Source organism: Amphichorda felina (genome assembly GCF_050947745.1).
Source record: "Amphichorda felina strain 45539 chromosome Unknown scaffold_9, whole genome shotgun sequence".
In the NCBI taxonomy this organism is placed as follows: Eukaryota; Fungi; Ascomycota; class Sordariomycetes; order Hypocreales; family Bionectriaceae; genus Amphichorda; species Amphichorda felina.
In genome coordinates, this window is record NW_028145041.1 from 1,031,779 (window position 1) to 1,048,171 (window position 16,393).

Here is a 16,393-nt window from a genome sequence, read left to right on the forward strand (position 1 = left end):
GGGAGACCCCCATTACCACTAGAAGAGGTGACCTTGCTAAGACGTCGGAGGCTGCCAGAGATTCTCTTGATGATAATCGTAGATTGGGGAATTCGCTGGTGTGACCATTGGAGAAGAAGGCCCTCTACAAGCATCATTTGTCGCCTGGGCTGCACAAGGCGGAGAATGGCACATTTCGGTGACTCAATGCGGATCCTTCTGTCGGGGATCACTCGCTCGTTATTGGGCCTGCTGGCCCCCCTGGCCAGATATTGGATGTTGCTATTCTGGGTAGCATACTCGTACAATGGTGCCATCATGTCGGGACGGCCCTGACAAAAAACCACTCGAGAAACAAGGGAAAGCGCAGTGCGGGAGTACTGAAGAGATGAAATGGAGGTTTCGCGATTGGGCGCTGAAAAAATTGCAATTGTCGTTGTTGGGCATGATGCCATATCTGAACTGGACAATTGGACCCTGACTCGACGGGACGGGCGGGACTCTGATAGACCTGCTGGACGTTTGACGTCGAGGCCCAAGAGACTGAGAGGGTGAGCTTTGTGCTAAGTGCTGACGAGGCCTTGTGACGGGAGGCCTTCAGACTCCAGTAATAAGACTCGATCCGGGTGAGCGCCAAATCAGCGCATATTATTTAACGCGTGTGGACGGTGGAGGATCCGTCCGAGCTGCTGGGAGTCCCTGGAAGCTAGATAGGTAATAGATTGGCATGGAGGAAGATGGCTTCGGATTGATGACTTTATGGGTACCTACGGTGCGAGTGACATCCGTTTGTGGCCGGCGCACGTAGTCAACTCGTCGTGACCAGCCGCTCACCCGTCGTCGCCTCGGTCCTACGGTTTGGCCCGTGGCGTTGCAGGAATTACACCAGCAGCTGCAGCCGTTGCATGTTAGACAACGGCTATCTTTTGGCTCTGCAAACACAACCAACGGCTTGTTGGAAGTTCTCTCTTCCGCTCACCGTGCGAGAGTCGGACAGTCTTCCCGTCCCCACAGTCCTCCACCAACGGTTTCCTGGCTCGGCACCTCCTGAGTCCTGACGCGCGCGTGGTCGCTCAACCAGCGACTGGGAATAGTGGGCACCAGCAGACCTAAAGCAGCCTTCCCAGCGCTGGGTGGCCTAGTGCTCCAGTCGTAGTCCACTGCCAATCGCCCACACAACCACTGGCCGGGCACCTCTGGGCACTCCACCGTCCGCTGTGCAAGGCCCTGACGGTGTGCCTGTCGTGGTACCCAGGTGCTTCCAGTGCCCTTCCAGTTTCGAGTTTCATTCGAAACTCCATTCAACTCTTGTCCTCCACCTCGAACGTCTCTTCACCACCATCATCACCTACCCACTCTCTTTCCCCCCTTCCTCTCCCTCCCCTCCACTCCGCTACTGTCACGACGAGCTGGCCGGGTCACAGGCTGCAGCTCGTTTCGTCCTTGTTGACAGTCTTATCCCCCCAGCGGATTGCCTCCTGCAGCAGCCATCGTTAGAGGCTGCCGAGTCGCCGGACCAGCCTTGCGTCGCATCATTTCGCCTCGCGATCCCCGATAGACGGACATCATGTCTTCGCAACAGCTCTCCCAGTTCAGCGTTGATCGCTATGTCGTAATTCACGTTGCGACCACCTGTGACGAGCATGGCGTCTATGTGACAAAGGACTCCGCAGAGGTCATTGAGCTCGGCTGGATTCTCATTGACGCCAGCACCATGGAGGAGGTGAGCATCCCCCATCCTGTCCAAATCTTGTCACGATCTTCAAGCCTCGTTTCTTCTCGTCTCTTGTTGAACCTCGCTGACTCTGTCTTTTTTTACCCTCGTTACAGCTTGTCCACGAGAGTGTCCTTGTCAAGCCTGTCAACACTCCCATCACTCCACTATGCAGTAGGTCTACCGAGTTCTCCAAAATTTCGCGTCCCTCCCGATCGCTTTCCACCCGAACCCCCCCCCGACCCGCGATCGCTTCCCACCTTTGGCCTCCCAACAATTCATTCAATTGCGTTGATACCGAGAAATTTTTTAAGCTAATTGCACCGTTTTACAGCGAGCCTGACGACTCTGACTTGGGAGCATGTTCGAAACGCGGGTACCTTTAGGGACGCTATCTCTCGATTCGACGCATTCGCCAACGAGCACCTGACGTCCAAGAACCTCGACTTCGTCTTCGTCACCCTCGATGCTTGGGACCTCCGCGTCCAGCTGCCTCGTGAGGCTCGCGATAAGGCCGTTGTTCTGCCGCCGTATCTGCAGCATTCTCGTACCTTCGATCTCCGAACCGAGTATCAGCGATGGCAGCAGCATCACCCCGAGTCGCTGCCCTTCGGTCCGTCCATGCTGACCAACATCTGCGCTGCCCTCGAGGTCGAGCCTGTCCAGTCGAGCGCCCCGATCAAGCACAATCTCCCTTTCCATCTCCAGGCTCTGGCTCCGGCGTCCCCTCGTCGTGCCATGGAGGAGGCTATCACCCTGGCCCGGGTCCTGCATGGCCTTATCCGCAAGTCTCAACCTCGCCAGGAGCATCCTGATGTTCTCACGAGACCGATGGACGCCCGTGCCGACGTCCGGGCTTTTCTGTCTGAGAGGAGCAAAGTCCTCCACATGTCTGGTCTGCCGCATGACACGACACAATCTGAGCTGGAGAGCTGGTTCACCCAGTTTGGTGGCCGCCCCATTGCCTTCTGGACTCTGCGCACGCCCGAGCAGCACAAGCCCACTGGAACCGGCTTTGCCGTTTTCTCTTCGCACGAGGAGGTGAGTTCATACATCCATAGGATGCTGCCCTGCTGTCTGATTCGAGACGGCGTCTCTCAATTTGGAACGTGCATTCCTTGGCTGACATGAATCTTTTTAGGCTGCCGAGAGCTTATGCATGAACGGTCGTGCCTTGAATGAGAAGGCTATCGAGGTCTCTCCGTCTTCAAGCCGTGTCCTGGACCGCGCCCAAGACATCCTGACTCCCTTCCCGCCGAGCAAGAACCGGCCTCGTCCTGGTGACTGGACGTGCCCCTCTTGTGGATTCTCCAACTTCCAGCGCCGGACCGCGTGCTTCCGATGCTCGTTCCCTGCCATGGGATCTGGTCCTCAGGAGATGGGCGGGGCTGGTGGCCCTGGTGGCTACGGCTACGGCTACGGACCTCCTCACATGATGGGCCCCCCTCCCCATCACGGCGGCCACCACGGCGGCCACATGGGCCACGGTGGGCGTATGGGTGGCAGCGGTGCTGTGCCCTTCCGTGCTGGCGACTGGAAGTGCGGCAACGAGGTGTGCGGCTACCACAATTTTGCCAAGAACGTCTGCTGCCTTCGCTGTGGAGCTAGCCGTGCTGGTGCCGCCGTCGTTGCGGACTCTGGCTACCCCGGTCCGGGTTCGTCCATGGACAACTCGTCGCAGTATAGCATGAGCCAAGGCTCCATGGCTGGTACTCCTGGGCCCGGTGCCGGGCCCGGACCTTTCTCGTCTGGCGGCTCGTTCGGCTCTGGTGCTGGCGGCTACAATCAGCACTTTGGAGGTCCCCCTAGCCACTTCCTGCCTTCCGGTATTGGCGGAGGTGCTGGTGGTTACCCCAGCTCCCTGAACACCCAGGGCTTCGGCGCTGCTCCCGGCTCACACTCGGCTGGCCCCTTTGACAGCCGGGCTGCCGAGGCTGCTTTCCAGTCCGCCACGAATGGCCCGGCCTCCGCAGGCGGCTCGAACAACTTCTACAACGGCGGCAACAACAGCAACAACAACGGGGGCGAGAATGATCCGTTTGCCTTCCTCTCCAGCGGCATCGGTGGCCTTTCTGTCAGCGGTAACGACGCGCGCCAGAACGGCGGCAGCGGGCCCAGCAAGTCCCCTGCTTAAACTCCCAGCACCTGTAGTTGTCAGGTCGCTGTGTACTCGTCCCTATCGATTGTCATAACTCGCCCTGACGGATGAGCTTCTCACAATGTCCATCCTCGTGCACGATGGCTTTTGGAACGATGAACATAGAGCATTTGGAGCTATGGCAAATACCTTTCTGGCTTTTACCTGGTATCTGGCGAGGTGAATGTTTGTGTCTGTTGTGTATGTGTGCGCACGTGGTTCGATTTGGGAAGACCTGGTTGGAGTGTCGGATATCTCTTTTTCTTTTTCACAGGCGAGGGGCGATAAAACTTGGAAGGCTGGAATACAAAAGTGACCATACCCCGGCTGCTCCTGGGTGGGCGAGTCATCTGTATAGGCATGGTTTGGCTTGGCTAGGGCACCAGCATGGCATATCTTGTTTTGCTCGAGGCGAGGCGAGACTTTGCTCACTATCTCCTATTAGTGAGATGGAATTACGGCTTGCACTGGTCGTGGGGAGGATGATGGGATGGGAGGGCTTTATATAATGCTGGAAACAAGGCGGTGTCCGGACGCGGTGCATAGCGAAAGGAGTGAAGGGAATGTCTTGGCTGGGTTGCGTTGAGTGACTCGGGGTAGTCGGGATAGTCTGCCTTACCTAGTCTCCCGGGGCGTACTCATCACTCTGGCTCATCTTGTCACCATTTTTTGTTCTTATGTCATTTCATCTTCTTCTCTCACAAGCTACTCTCCTGTCGCAACTTTGCTTTCGCATTCATGGCTTACCTACCTACCCACCAACCCCCCTTTTCCTATCCCTCACCTACTTGTCCATATCTGGATAAGCTGGGAGCCCCTGGGAACCTCTTTCCATTCTTTTGCTGTATGTAACTTCTTTTCTTCATTTCCGTACTGATACGCTTTGGGAGAAAAAATCAGAATAAAACGGTGTGGGCGGCGGTGATGGCGGGGGAGTCGGGGAGCACAGGAAAGATTGGCGGTTCTTGGTTTGCTTCTTTTACTCATAACTTCCTGTTTGATTTTGAGTTTCTTTTTACACCTGAATAACAAGAAAAGTATAAAAGGAAATGAAAGAAGGACGGCTTTTAGAGCCTGTTGATATTGCGCGCTGCTGATGGTCTTCTCTCGCCGTGTTTGTGTGGTATGTGTATGAAGATGCAAAAAGGGATATGGTACCTGGATAATACACATATCGACGAGACATATCATCTTACGCCTCACCCATATCAACATCTTCAGCGTTCGATTCACCTCCCTGATTACCTACCTCACTACTAGCCTACGAAACAGGCTTTTATCCTACCGTGTGCTCCCCTCGTTACCATGGCCGTCTACATCGAACCCTTCCTCACGCATCCACGCTCTCCAGTCAAAGTTGTCATCACTGAGCGCAGGGTTGAACGCCTGCATGCGCAGAGCCTCATCCTCTTCCAGCTCGAGCGTCGTCCCCATGAGCGTGCGTGTCACAAAGTCGGCCCAGCCGTCCCTGTCGTCGAGTGTCGGCACCGTCGACTTGTGATCCGGCGACTGCTCCGGTACGATGAAGCCCCGCGTGATCTCGTCATTGAGCGAGTATGTATCCTCTTCAGTCCAGTCGTACTCGGAGTCGTCGGCGTCAGCCTCGTCGTTTCCGCACCAGGCCATGGCACGCAGCTGCTCGTCCTCGTCATCCTCGCGGATCGCCGCCTGTTGCTCGGGGGTGAGCGTGTCCCAACGCTTCTTCAGGCTGTGTTTCTTCCGCCAATGATGGCGGGTGTCCATGTGCGCCAGCACCGTCTTCTCGTCCGCGATGTAGATGTCCTCCTCGTTGGGCACAATGTTCTCCCCGGTCTCCCAGTCAAAATAGCCCCAGAGGATCATGTGGCGGATGTGGTCATCCAGCTGCAGCCCCCGCGATACCGCCTCGACCGGCACCAGCTCGTCTGGGCGCATCAGGTGCTGCCGCGATGTGCCGTCTCCCCAGCCTTCGCAGTGGCCGGTACCAACCTGCCACAGGGGAACACCATGCAGTTGGCCTCCCTGGGAAAGGCACCTGCGCCAGTGCTCAGGGGTGAGGTCAAAGTCGTAGCGCACCTTGGCGTCGACAATTTCGTCGAGGGTGGTGAAGCGCCTGCGCATGAGGAGCTGCCACAGGGGGTACAGGCCGCGCTGGCCGAGTATAAGGTGCAGAAGCTCGTAGGAGCTGGGGCCGAACACGGGGTCGTTGAAGTGCATGCCCAGCTTGACGAAGAGCAGCTGCGCGTTGTACAGGTCCTGGTCGCGCCACAGCTTGGGGTTGCGCAGCATGGCGCGCCGGTGCTCTGTGTACCCCGTGTCCATGAGGAGCCACAGGCGGAGGAGCGTGTCGTGCATGGACCGCGGCATGAGGTGCCCGTTGCGCGCCATCATGGCCGTGATCTCGCGGCAGTATCGGTCGCGGCCCAGCACGAGCTGCATGTACTTGAGTCCCGGGATGGTGCGGATCTTGTCCAGGTGGTCGGGTGTCATGGGTGTAGTCGTGGTGTTGTCCTTGTACATGTCGGCCCAGGTACGCCCATGGGGATCGCGTATGAGATGGTTCTTGTAGAGCTTGAAGGGGAAGATGCGGCCTGCCTCAGGGCAGCGGTCGGCGATCCATATGCGGATGCTGGAGAGCATGTATCCGTTGACGACATCGCGAAAGGCCTTGCTGGCGATGTAAAGGTTGAGTATGTCCTCCGGGCGGAGCTGCTTGCCAAGTTGGACGGCGAGCTCGACGTTGGCGCACAGCTTGGTGACGATATCTCTCCCAGGCACAGTGTCATTGATGCTGACGTTGTTCATCTGGTCAGCCAGTTCGTCTCTGTACGGGTCCTTGCCCTCAAAGTATTTGTCCAGCGCCGGCTCGTTGAACTTGTACTGCATGACCTTTCGTCCCTCGACCAACTCCTCTTGGATATCAACCTTGGGAACACTATCTTCGGCCGGGAGGCACTTCTCAATCTCATCCTCGATCATTGCCAAAACCAGGTCGCGCTCAACTCCAACCACATCCTTGTCATCTTCAGGGTGATGGCTGAAGTCTATTTTGTTGATTTCAGCGCGAATCCGGAGCCGAATGAGGCGGACGGCTTGCTCTTTACTCAGGAGACCCGGCTGGGTAGCTGTAAGACATTGAATCTCGTCTTGAGCTGCGTTGGCTAATATTCTGGCCTCTACTGGGTTGGCGCCGCGTCTCTCAGCATCTTGGATGATGGTGTTTGGGTCGAATAGGTTAATCGTATCGGGGGCTGTTGACTCATGGTTTTGTCCACCGTCGCCGGAGTTATGGAATGAGAACACCATGAGAGCGGCCATTTCCCATGGAATGGAAGGCTTGGTGTAGAATAATATAAAGAACGAAGTTGGGTCTGATTGTGTACCGGACGTAGATCGAAGACGCTGAGATGGGTGGGAGGAACGGGCGAGGGAATGTGTCGTGTGGCGTCCCATCCATATTGGTGACTGATAGTGTCTAGTCTATTATCGGAAGACCTGGAAAAGGAAACAATAGTACTGCGAGGAGTGAATAGACATTAGAGGACATGTGATTGGGCTGTGAAGATAGTAGGCAGTGGCTTGAGTATATAGTGAGCGACATCTGAATTTCACTACCTGGCCACGCAATTCTGGGATATATAACCGTACTGTCTGCAGTTTAGAGTGTGAAGATGGCTGAATCATCAGGCCTGTTTTTTTGATTACTACCTAGACATGCTGTGAATGCAGGAATGATAGTATAATCTCGTCTCGGTGATCACAGTTTCGAGTCGGCTGCTGTTCTTTCGTCGCTCACCGTCTCCGCACGTATCTCCTAAGGGGCCAGAATCCCCAGCGAATGCCTGTTCGAGCAGACTATTGTTTCATCGTTGCTTATCATCTCATCGTCCTCCTCCTAAGAAGGCCGAACCTTCTCCGCGAGCTTCCACCTGACCTATCGGTCAAGCTCATCGACAGGCAGCTCGCCATCATCCTTGCCGACAATGGATTCGGCGACCTTCCAGATCTGCAGCAGGTTGTCTTCAGCCGCGCTAGCCACAAGCCACGGCTCGTTGGGGTTCCAGCTGAAGTCGGCTAGATGGTTAGTGTGGCCTCCATGCATGAACAGTCTGGATCAATATGTTAGTAAATCGAGTCAGGCAAATCGGGATATGTATGTTGACCCACAGCTCGGGTGGACCGTCGTCTAGATCATCTGGCAGCTGCTCTTCGCCAATGCGAGAGAGATCCCAGAAAATGATCCTCCTGTCATAACTTCCGCTGCCCAGGATGCCCGCTTCCGTAGGGTGCCAGGACAGAGATGTAACCGCATCATTGTGACCCTCGAGCGTGTGGACCTTCTCCTTGACATTTCTCAAATCCCAGATACCGATGGTCTTATCGGCCGAGGCTGTGGCCACGAGCACTTCGGAATTAGGGTTGAAGGCCAAGGCATTGATAGCGTCCAGATGTCCTCCTCGAGCGACCAGGGCAGCCTTGTCAGACTCGCTGTTCCGGACGTCTACGATCTGCAGAGTAAGGTCGTCCGAGACAGAACCAATAAAGCTCTTCGAGATGGGGTGGTACTGAACGTCATTCACAATCTGGCTGTGATGCGTGTATCTGCGCGCGGGCTTGAGGATCTTGGAGTCGGCTTCAAAAGTCTTCAGGTCCCTAGTAACTGTTAGAACGTAGCTTCATCGATGACGGTACACAACCTACCATAGACACATGGTCTTGTCCTCACTTCCCGAAGCCAGGCAGCCCTCCTCATGCGGATTCCAGTTCAGGCCGAAGCCCTCTGCCTTGTGTCCGACGAGCTCGATTTGGGGGTTGATCTTGCCAAGGTTGGTTGGCTGAAGGGCGTGTTTTGTCCGGTCAAAGATCAAGATCCTACCATCCACGCAGAGAGTGGCAATGATGTCTGGGTTTTGAGGCTGGTATCGCGCCTTATTCACCTCCCCGGGGTGCTCGATCTTGTGAACAATGTCGCACTTGATGGGTGCGACATCCCCAGATTTGCCGTAGCCACCAATCTCTCCCCTCTCCTCATCAAATTCATCCGGATTGGGCGACACCGCTTTGGGGATCTGGACGTCGGCGATCTGAAGGAAATTGGGGCTGTCGTCGGAGGTGTGGGTGCCGAGCAGGAGCCTGTGGGTGCGGAAATTCTGACCCTCCACGTCCTTGACATCAGGGAACCACTGGACAGTCAGGGTAGGCCAGGTAAGAGCCTTGCTGCAAAGCATCAGAAGGACCACTCTAATTCCATGAGGAGACGCTGTCCTTACCCCAAAATCATATCATACAAAAAGGGACTGTTCTTCTTCCACGTCTTGTACTCTAGAAAGCCGTTAGCTAAGGTACTGGGGTCTCCTTTTACATATGGCGCCATACCTTCGTTAATGAGGCGCTCTCCATGGTCATCTTCCTCCTCGTGGGTCATCTCAACTACGGAATGTCAGTCCAGCAAGCTAGAGGTCGGGCTTAAGCTGAGGTTACCATCCACGTCGGGGTCTGCGACCGGTGCGGGCGCCATGGCGGGTGGGCTTGTCGAAAAATTGATTGGGATAGACTGATCGCGATGTGTATAGGGGTTGTTGCGAGAGCTGAAAAGGTCTGTTCCAAAACAGAATGATGCTGGAGCAAGGGAAAGCGATGACGGCTAGTGAAAAGTGAGGTTAACGCGTCGCGCGTAAATGGACAAGTGAGAGTGGGAAGGCTTCCAATCATCCGTAAGGGAGAGCTAACGCGCCACACGCCTGGGTGTGCTGGGGCTTGAAGGTGTGGCGAAGCTGGTGGCAGTTTGGTGACTGGCGACCGAGCAAAGTGGGTCAATGCACTCCACCTGAATCGCCCCGCCACCTTCCTGCCCGCCAGCGGCCACTGGTGGGTTTGGAGTGGAAGGTTTGGGCTGAGCCAACCAGCAGGAGGCCGGCCAACCAAGCCAACCAGGGCCAACCAGGGCCAACCAGGCTTACATGTACCAGTCGTCGCCAGTTGCTCCATCACCGAGTGACTCTCACATCGCTGCAGCCTCCATCCTGTTTCTTGGTCAAGGGACAAAAACCGACCGCCGCCACCGCGCCCGACCTCTACCCCTCCCTCCTCCTCCCTCTCCCTCCATATACACGACGACGAGTTTGGTTCATATCCAAAGTTGCCCTTCTTTGTCTTTGTCTGGGTTCGGCTTTGGGAGTTGAGTTTCCTTCTTGTACTCTGCCATTTGCGACACCCGATCGGCGCCCAAATTTTGCGATACTGTTTTCTCGCTGCGCCGACCTCCCGGTAACGCTCTACCTGGGAATTCTATAAACGCGAAAGCCATCCCTTGCGACCGCGTACTTCTCCGGGCTGAGAGTGCCCGCGAACCGTCACTATGGGGTTCGTCACTGGTCCTTCTTCCATCTGCTATGTGGTCATCCCTAACCTCGTCGCAGTGTGCCCAAATTTTTCAGATGGCTCTCCGAGCGCTACCCCCCAATCTCGCAGCTCATTGCCGAGAATCGCATTCCCGAATTTGACTGCCTCTACGTTCGACGCCCCGAGCCACCCCGATCACATTTCCCGCTGACCAGCTCTTTAGCTCGATATGAATGGAATTATCCACAACTGTACCCATAAAGATGCCGGAGAAGACACAACCTTCCGTCTCAGTGAGGAGGAAATGTTTATAAGGATATTCAACTACATTGAGCATCTGTTTGGCAAGATCAAACCTAAGCAGCTCTTCTTCATGGCTATCGATGGCGTTGCTCCCCGAGCGAAGATGAACCAGCAGCGTTCGCGACGTTTCCGAACGGCTCTCGATGTCGAGAAGGCCCGTGAAAAGGCAATCCGAGAGGGCGTTGAGATGCCCAAGGAGGAACCGTTTGACAGCAATTGCATCACTCCTGGTATGGAAGACGCGAGCTCTTGTGCGTCTCGAGCACAGCTAACGTAAGCTGTAGGAACCGAATTCATGGCGAAACTGTCGCAACAGCTGCGCTACTTTGTCAATAAGAAGGTGTCAGAGGACAGCGACTGGCAGGGATGCGAGATCGTCCTCTCTGGCCACGAGGTTCCAGGAGAAGGTGAGCACAAAATCATGGAGTACATCCGAGCCTCCAAGTCGCAGCCGGGTTATAACCCCAATGTGCGGCATTGTCTGTACGGCCTTGACGCCGATCTCATCATGCTTGGTCTTCTCAGCCACGACCCCCATTTCTGTCTTCTGCGTGAGGAGGTCACGTTTGGCAGGGCATCAAAGTCCAAAGCTAGCAAGGAACTCGAGCACCAGAACTTCTATCTGCTCCACCTCTGCATAGTAAGAGAGTATCTGGAAATGGAGTTTCGGAAGCTCGAGGAAGATGGCGCTTTGAAGTTCCCTTTCAACCTTGAGCGAGTTATTGATGACTTCATTCTGATGGCCTTTTTTGTTGGAAATGATTTCTTGCCCAACCTCCCTGGTCTTCACATCAACGAGGGTGCACTAGCCAACATGTTCGGCATCTACAAGAAGGTTCTACCGAAGTGTGAGGGCTACATCAACGAGAACGGTGTCATCAACATCCCTCGACTGCGGCTCTTGCTGGAAGAGCTCAGCAAACTCGAGCTAGAATCGTTCGAGAACGACGTTTCAGACGAGAAGTGGTTTGCGGCGAAGCAAATGGAAAAGAAGGTGGATGGCAGAAATGGAGCCAAGCACAAAACCTCCAAGGGCAACCAGCTCATTATCACATCGACGCAGCGGGATCTTTGGAAACAGAAAATCCGCCCTTACGTATCGAAGCGCTCGGACCAGCCGCTCGATCTCGGTACAGAGCTCAAGGCCGAAGATCGCAAGTTTGTCCAGGACCTAGCAGACTCCATGCATCTCGAGTGGGCAACCAAGGAAGATGACGACGGCCGCCGACATCTTGTCGTTTCGTTCCCCCCTAAGCTTTCTAACGACGACGATGACGACGATGACGACGATGACGACGACGACGAAGGCAATCTTGCTGCATACAGGGTCATCAAATCATATGACAAGGCAATGGTTGTTGATGCAACACCCGAGGACGCTCAGAAAAACTACGAGAAGTTGTATCAGGACAAGTACCAAGGTTGGAAGACCAAGTACTACCTGCAAAAGTTCGAAGAATGGCCCCCGGAGAAGTTCGATCAGGAGATGGTCGGTCTCTGCGAGAACTACGTGGAGGGTCTTCAATGGGTCCTGTTCTACTACTACAGGGGTATCGCGTCGTGGCCGTGGTTTTACAGATACCACTATGCGCCCCTCATTTCCGGTGAGTCGATAGCTCCGCTAGCAAAGCATTAACTAACTCGACATAGATGTTGTTAAGGGTCTCTCGGCCAATCTCAACTTCACGAAGGGCCAGCCCTTCAAACCGTTTGAACAGCTCATGGGAGTCCTACCGGACCGAAGCAAGAAGATTGTTCCTACGGTGTATCGGGACCTTATGACAAACCCCGAGTCACCTATTATCGACTTTTATCCGAGAGATTTTGAGCTCGATTTGAACGGAAAGAAGATGGACTGGGAGGCCGTCGTCAAGATTCCATTCATTGACGAGAAGCGCTTGTTGGACGCCATGGGCCCAAAGAACGAGCTGCTGAGCGACGACGAAAAGGCCCGCAACGGTTTTGGTGTCCCCATCAAATTCACATATTCGCCGGACGTCAACTTCACCTTCCCGTCTTCTCTACCGGGTATCTTCCCCGATATCCAGTCTTGCAGATGTATCGAAAATATTTTCGATCTGCCTGACATGGAAGGGCTAGAGTATGCCTCTCGTCTAGCTGACGGTGCGCTGGTCAATGTTCAGGCGCTGGCCGGTTTCCCAACTCTGCACCACCTCCCACACACTGCTCAACTAGTAGCGGGCTTTGGTGTCAATGTATTCCAACAGGACAGCAGGAACCCCAGCATCATCGTCACGCTCACCGGAACGACGGAACGGGCCAAGGTCGAGACATGGAAGGCAAAGTTGGGCCAGCGTTGTTACGTTGGGTACCCGTTCTTGCAGGAAGCCAAGGTCATGAAGGTCCAGGATGAGCTCTTCAGTTATGAACTTTCCGAGGACGACAAGGAAGTTGTGATGAGGGATCACAACAACCGGGAGGCCTCTGAGTTTGCTAAGGAGTCAGAGTTCCTCGAGAATTGGCACGCCAAGCGTCTCGGAATCGTGATTGGCCAGGTCGAGTGCCTTGTCTACGTCCATATGCTCAAAGGATTGATCAGGACGGAAGAGGGCGCGCTGATCAAAGAGTACGCTGAAAACCCGAGCTTGAGGAGTACGTATGCTGCTCAGACCATTGTCGACGAGGTGATCAATGAGGACGAACGATTCATTGAGAAGGCAGCTCTTCCCATCGAAGAAGACTTCCCCGTTGGCACGCGCGCGTTCTTCCTGGGCGACTACGCCTATGGAAGGCCTCTGGAAATCACAGGCCACGTGGGACCCAAGGCGGAAATCATGGTTTCTCTGTTGTCAAAGAAGGAGCCTGATTTCGCACGGTCCATCATCCACGCCGCTGAGAGAAACAACCCCTACACCCCTTCCTTCGCTGTTGCAAAGAAGCTTGGTATTCACCCACTGGTCCTTAGCAAGATCACTTCTTCTTACCAGGTGCTTAGCTCGGCTGGTCTGAAGCTAAACCTGGGGCTTAACTTGAAATTCGACGGGCGGAAGCTCAAGGTCCTTGGATACTCACGAAAGTCCCGGACCGGCTGGGAATTCAGCAATTCGGCCATCAAGCTCATAGCAGACTACATGGTGACATTCCCCGATTTCTTTGCTGCCATCCAGAGGGAACCTCAGAAGAGCGAGATATTGGAGACGGACCTCTGGAACGACCCCAACGCCGCATCCCAGCGGGTTAAAGATATCGCCGCGTGGCTCAAGAAACAGGAGACGGGCAAGTTTGAGAAGGTGCCGCTCGAGGCCGAACAGCTCGACTCGGAGGTTGTCACGTCCCTAGCGAAAGTGGGGGAGCAGATGTTCGCAGCTTCGCAAGATTATACCATCAAGAAGATGCGTGGCGTGCCCCGCACAGCCTTGTTGAAACCAGCAGATGCAGAACTTGTCTTGAACAACCAGAGGTTCAACCTCGGTGACCGGGTCACCTTCGTGGCCGGTTCCGGCAAGGTCCCTATCGCAACGCGCGGCACAGTGGTTGGCATCAGCCGAACTGCCACGGCGCTTCTCCTAGACGTTGTGTGGGATACCTCGTTCATGAGTGGAACAACTCTAAACGAGAGAGCACCAATGTTCCGCGGCCAGACTGTTGCAGCCTCCTCTGTCCTCAACACCAGTGACAGGCAGGTTATTTCTGCGTCTAGCAAGTCGCAGCAGCGCCGTGGGCCCTCGGGTTCAATTATGGGATCCAACAATGCTGTCACTGCCACGCAATATAAGGATGCGCCCGCACCCCCGCCTCTTCGTGGTGGCTACCGAGGAGCAGTGAATGGTAGCTCCCCTGGCCGCGGCCGGGGGGCCCGTGGCGGAGCCCCCAACCTGGTGCATAGCACTCTGGTCTACCGTGGAGGGCCTAACGGGACTGGTCAGGGCCAGGAGAATGGGTCCCAAGGCCACAGAGGACGTGGTGGCCACCAAGCCAATGGTCAGCCCCGAGGTGGCAGCGGTGCACCAAGAGGGCGAGGCGGCCCTCAAGGGGGATACGCCCCGCAAGGAGCACCGTCCGAGTCTGGCGCTATGTACGGCAATGTACCGCCCCCATCCAGCTTGGACAACCAGCGTGGCAGGGGGCGCGGACGTGGACGTGGTGGCCGAGGACGCGGTGGACAGAATCGGGGTGCATGAGTAAACGTCATGGATGGTATATGTACATGTCAGATGGGGTTGGAGAATGATTGCGATGGGTTTTGGCATCATCTCCGTGTATGTTTTTGGAGGGCCGCTTTCATTGGGCCCTGGATCCTGTATCGTATGCAGGATGGGCATGGGTTCATGGTGTTCTGTGGTGGCCATATACAGCATGGAGGCGATGATTTTAGCCGTCAGAAATCATGAATGATAATTCGTAAACAAAGTACATGATGAACCGTGTCACCGCCTGCTCATATTAACGCCAACGCCTAAATACGTATCAGGAGCCTCAGGGCTTCTTGGTTCTTTCGTCCTTCCGCTTGACTGCTGGCAACGTGAACCTTTTGCTGAAGCCGCCAGAGAGTGCCTTCCAGTACCCATAGTCCTGTGTCGTATCCCAGGTCAGAAGACCGAACCAGGGCTGCACGTTGTAGTGAAGCTTGAGGGTCACATCCTCTGCCTCGCCAATCTTGCCGCTCGGGTGGGTAATCTGGTACTTTGGTTTCTGATTCTTCAGCTGGAGCAGGCCCCTGTATATCTGTTAGTTGGTCGCCTTTATTGAGGGGCACGAACCCATGGTGGGTGAGACTGTACCTTTCAGGAGCAATAGTCTTTCCCTTGGCGCTCTCCTTGAGCTTCCGCAGCGAGTGAGGACCGAGGTTGGTGAGGTGGTCGGCGCTGGGGTTGGTGATGATGGAGTCCCAGATGACGGCCTCGTTGGTGGCGTCGACGCCGGCCCCCTGAGAAGGCCACTCGGCCGTCACGTAGACGAAGACTTGCTTGGTGTTCCACGTAAATAGCGACGACAGGTCGGCGTCGAGAGAGAACTTTATGATGGCATACTCTTCCTTCTTCGAGCTATAGTAGTGGGGGCGGCCCTTAACTCTGGAATGGGTGTTAGCTCTCCGTACAGGCTGGGAATATCTCCGAGGAGATTCGAGAGGCCGCGAACACTTGGGTATTTGTCGGTTTGATGACGCCAGTGGGGGTGCGAGCGGCGAAGAGGTCCGTAGCGGCGATCAAAACTCCCAGGGTGAAGGCGACGGTCGTGAAGAAGCCGAACACGTTTTGTAGGCGCGCGAGCGAGTTGTACATGGTGGGCGAGTGCTGTAGGTTGTTGGGATTACACCCGGGGCACAGCACAAGGGTTTGGTTTAAGGGGTTGGATTCGACCGCTCGCTATCAAGGCATTGGTTCGCGCGTGCCGTGGGAGTTTGTCGTGGGACGGCAGTTGGTGTTGGGATGCTGGAGGTGCTGGGCTGGGGAATCTGGACACGTACTTCGGAGGGACGATGCGAGGTTGAGCTGCGTTCTGTATGATTGGTGGTTAGAGGTGGTGGGTCCATGCACCTGTTGTGGCGGCAGGGCTGCAGGTGCGGCATGGAAATGGACCAACTCCCAAGTGCCAACAAGCCCATATAACGGATGAGCACGAGGACGGGTGATGAGTTTACCAGTGGTGGCATATTTATGAAGGGGGTATTGAGTTCAGAAGATGGCTGACTACTACTACTGGTGTACTGGTATGTGTGTAAATATGTCTACCAGATTGAAATCCGACCAGAGTGCACGAGGGTAGGACATACAGCAGAAGGTGGGCCCCTAGCATGTCGGTTCCTTAAACGAGTATCCGTACCTAAGGGTCTAACAGCCGTTCAGGCGACCAGAGTACTTACATATAGCCTCCTCCTGTGTTTCTCCTCACCACCATAGCTGACCACCATCCGTTATCTCGACTATCCCACGCCAACCTATTCACATCCTGCCGGGCCAGCGCTGTCACTTGAACCG

The 16,393-nt window shown here is 55.3% G+C and overlaps 5 protein-coding genes across 5 annotated transcripts; 2 read left to right on the top strand and 3 right to left on the bottom strand.

The window, feature by feature from the left end:
• Positions 1 to 1,546: 1,546 nt before the first annotated feature.
• On the top strand, positions 1,547 to 3,827 carry NRP1 (3'-5' exonuclease family protein; the record flags this gene model as incomplete). The annotated part of the gene is made up of 4 exons (XM_083198243.1): positions 1,547 to 1,702; positions 1,810 to 1,867; positions 2,028 to 2,734; positions 2,835 to 3,827. 4 exons carry the CDS (start codon positions 1,547 to 1,549, stop codon positions 3,825 to 3,827), a joined length of 1,914 nt encoding a protein of 637 aa, XP_083045978.1.
• Positions 3,828 to 5,111: 1,284 nt separating this feature from the next.
• ACO1O0_008890 (uncharacterized protein) lies at positions 5,112 to 7,115 on the bottom strand (the record flags this gene model as incomplete). Its single annotated transcript, XM_083198244.1, has 1 exon — positions 5,112 to 7,115. The coding sequence occupies one exon, from the start codon at positions 7,113 to 7,115 to the stop codon at positions 5,112 to 5,114; it is 2,004 nt and encodes a 667-aa protein (XP_083045979.1).
• Positions 7,116 to 7,743: 628 nt separating this feature from the next.
• HAT2 (WD40-repeat-containing domain protein) lies at positions 7,744 to 9,327 on the bottom strand (the record flags this gene model as incomplete). The annotated part of the gene is made up of 6 exons (XM_083198245.1): positions 7,744 to 7,918; positions 7,977 to 8,462; positions 8,511 to 9,026; positions 9,098 to 9,131; positions 9,186 to 9,239; positions 9,291 to 9,327. 6 exons carry the CDS (start codon positions 9,325 to 9,327, stop codon positions 7,744 to 7,746), a joined length of 1,302 nt encoding a protein of 433 aa, XP_083045980.1.
• Positions 9,328 to 10,380: 1,053 nt separating this feature from the next.
• On the top strand, positions 10,381 to 14,600 carry exo2 (XRN 5'-3' exonuclease N-terminus-domain-containing protein; the record flags this gene model as incomplete). The annotated part of the gene is made up of 4 exons (XM_083198246.1): positions 10,381 to 10,684; positions 10,739 to 12,058; positions 12,105 to 14,243; positions 14,302 to 14,600. 4 exons carry the CDS (start codon positions 10,381 to 10,383, stop codon positions 14,598 to 14,600), a joined length of 4,062 nt encoding a protein of 1,353 aa, XP_083045981.1.
• A 291-nt stretch (positions 14,601 to 14,891) lies between these two features.
• SPC3 (signal peptidase complex subunit SPC3) lies at positions 14,892 to 15,697 on the bottom strand (the record flags this gene model as incomplete). Its single annotated transcript, XM_083198247.1, has 3 exons — positions 14,892 to 15,132; positions 15,197 to 15,487; positions 15,555 to 15,697. 3 exons carry the CDS (start codon positions 15,695 to 15,697, stop codon positions 14,892 to 14,894), a joined length of 675 nt encoding a protein of 224 aa, XP_083045982.1.
• Between the last annotated feature and the right edge of the window lie 696 nt (positions 15,698 to 16,393).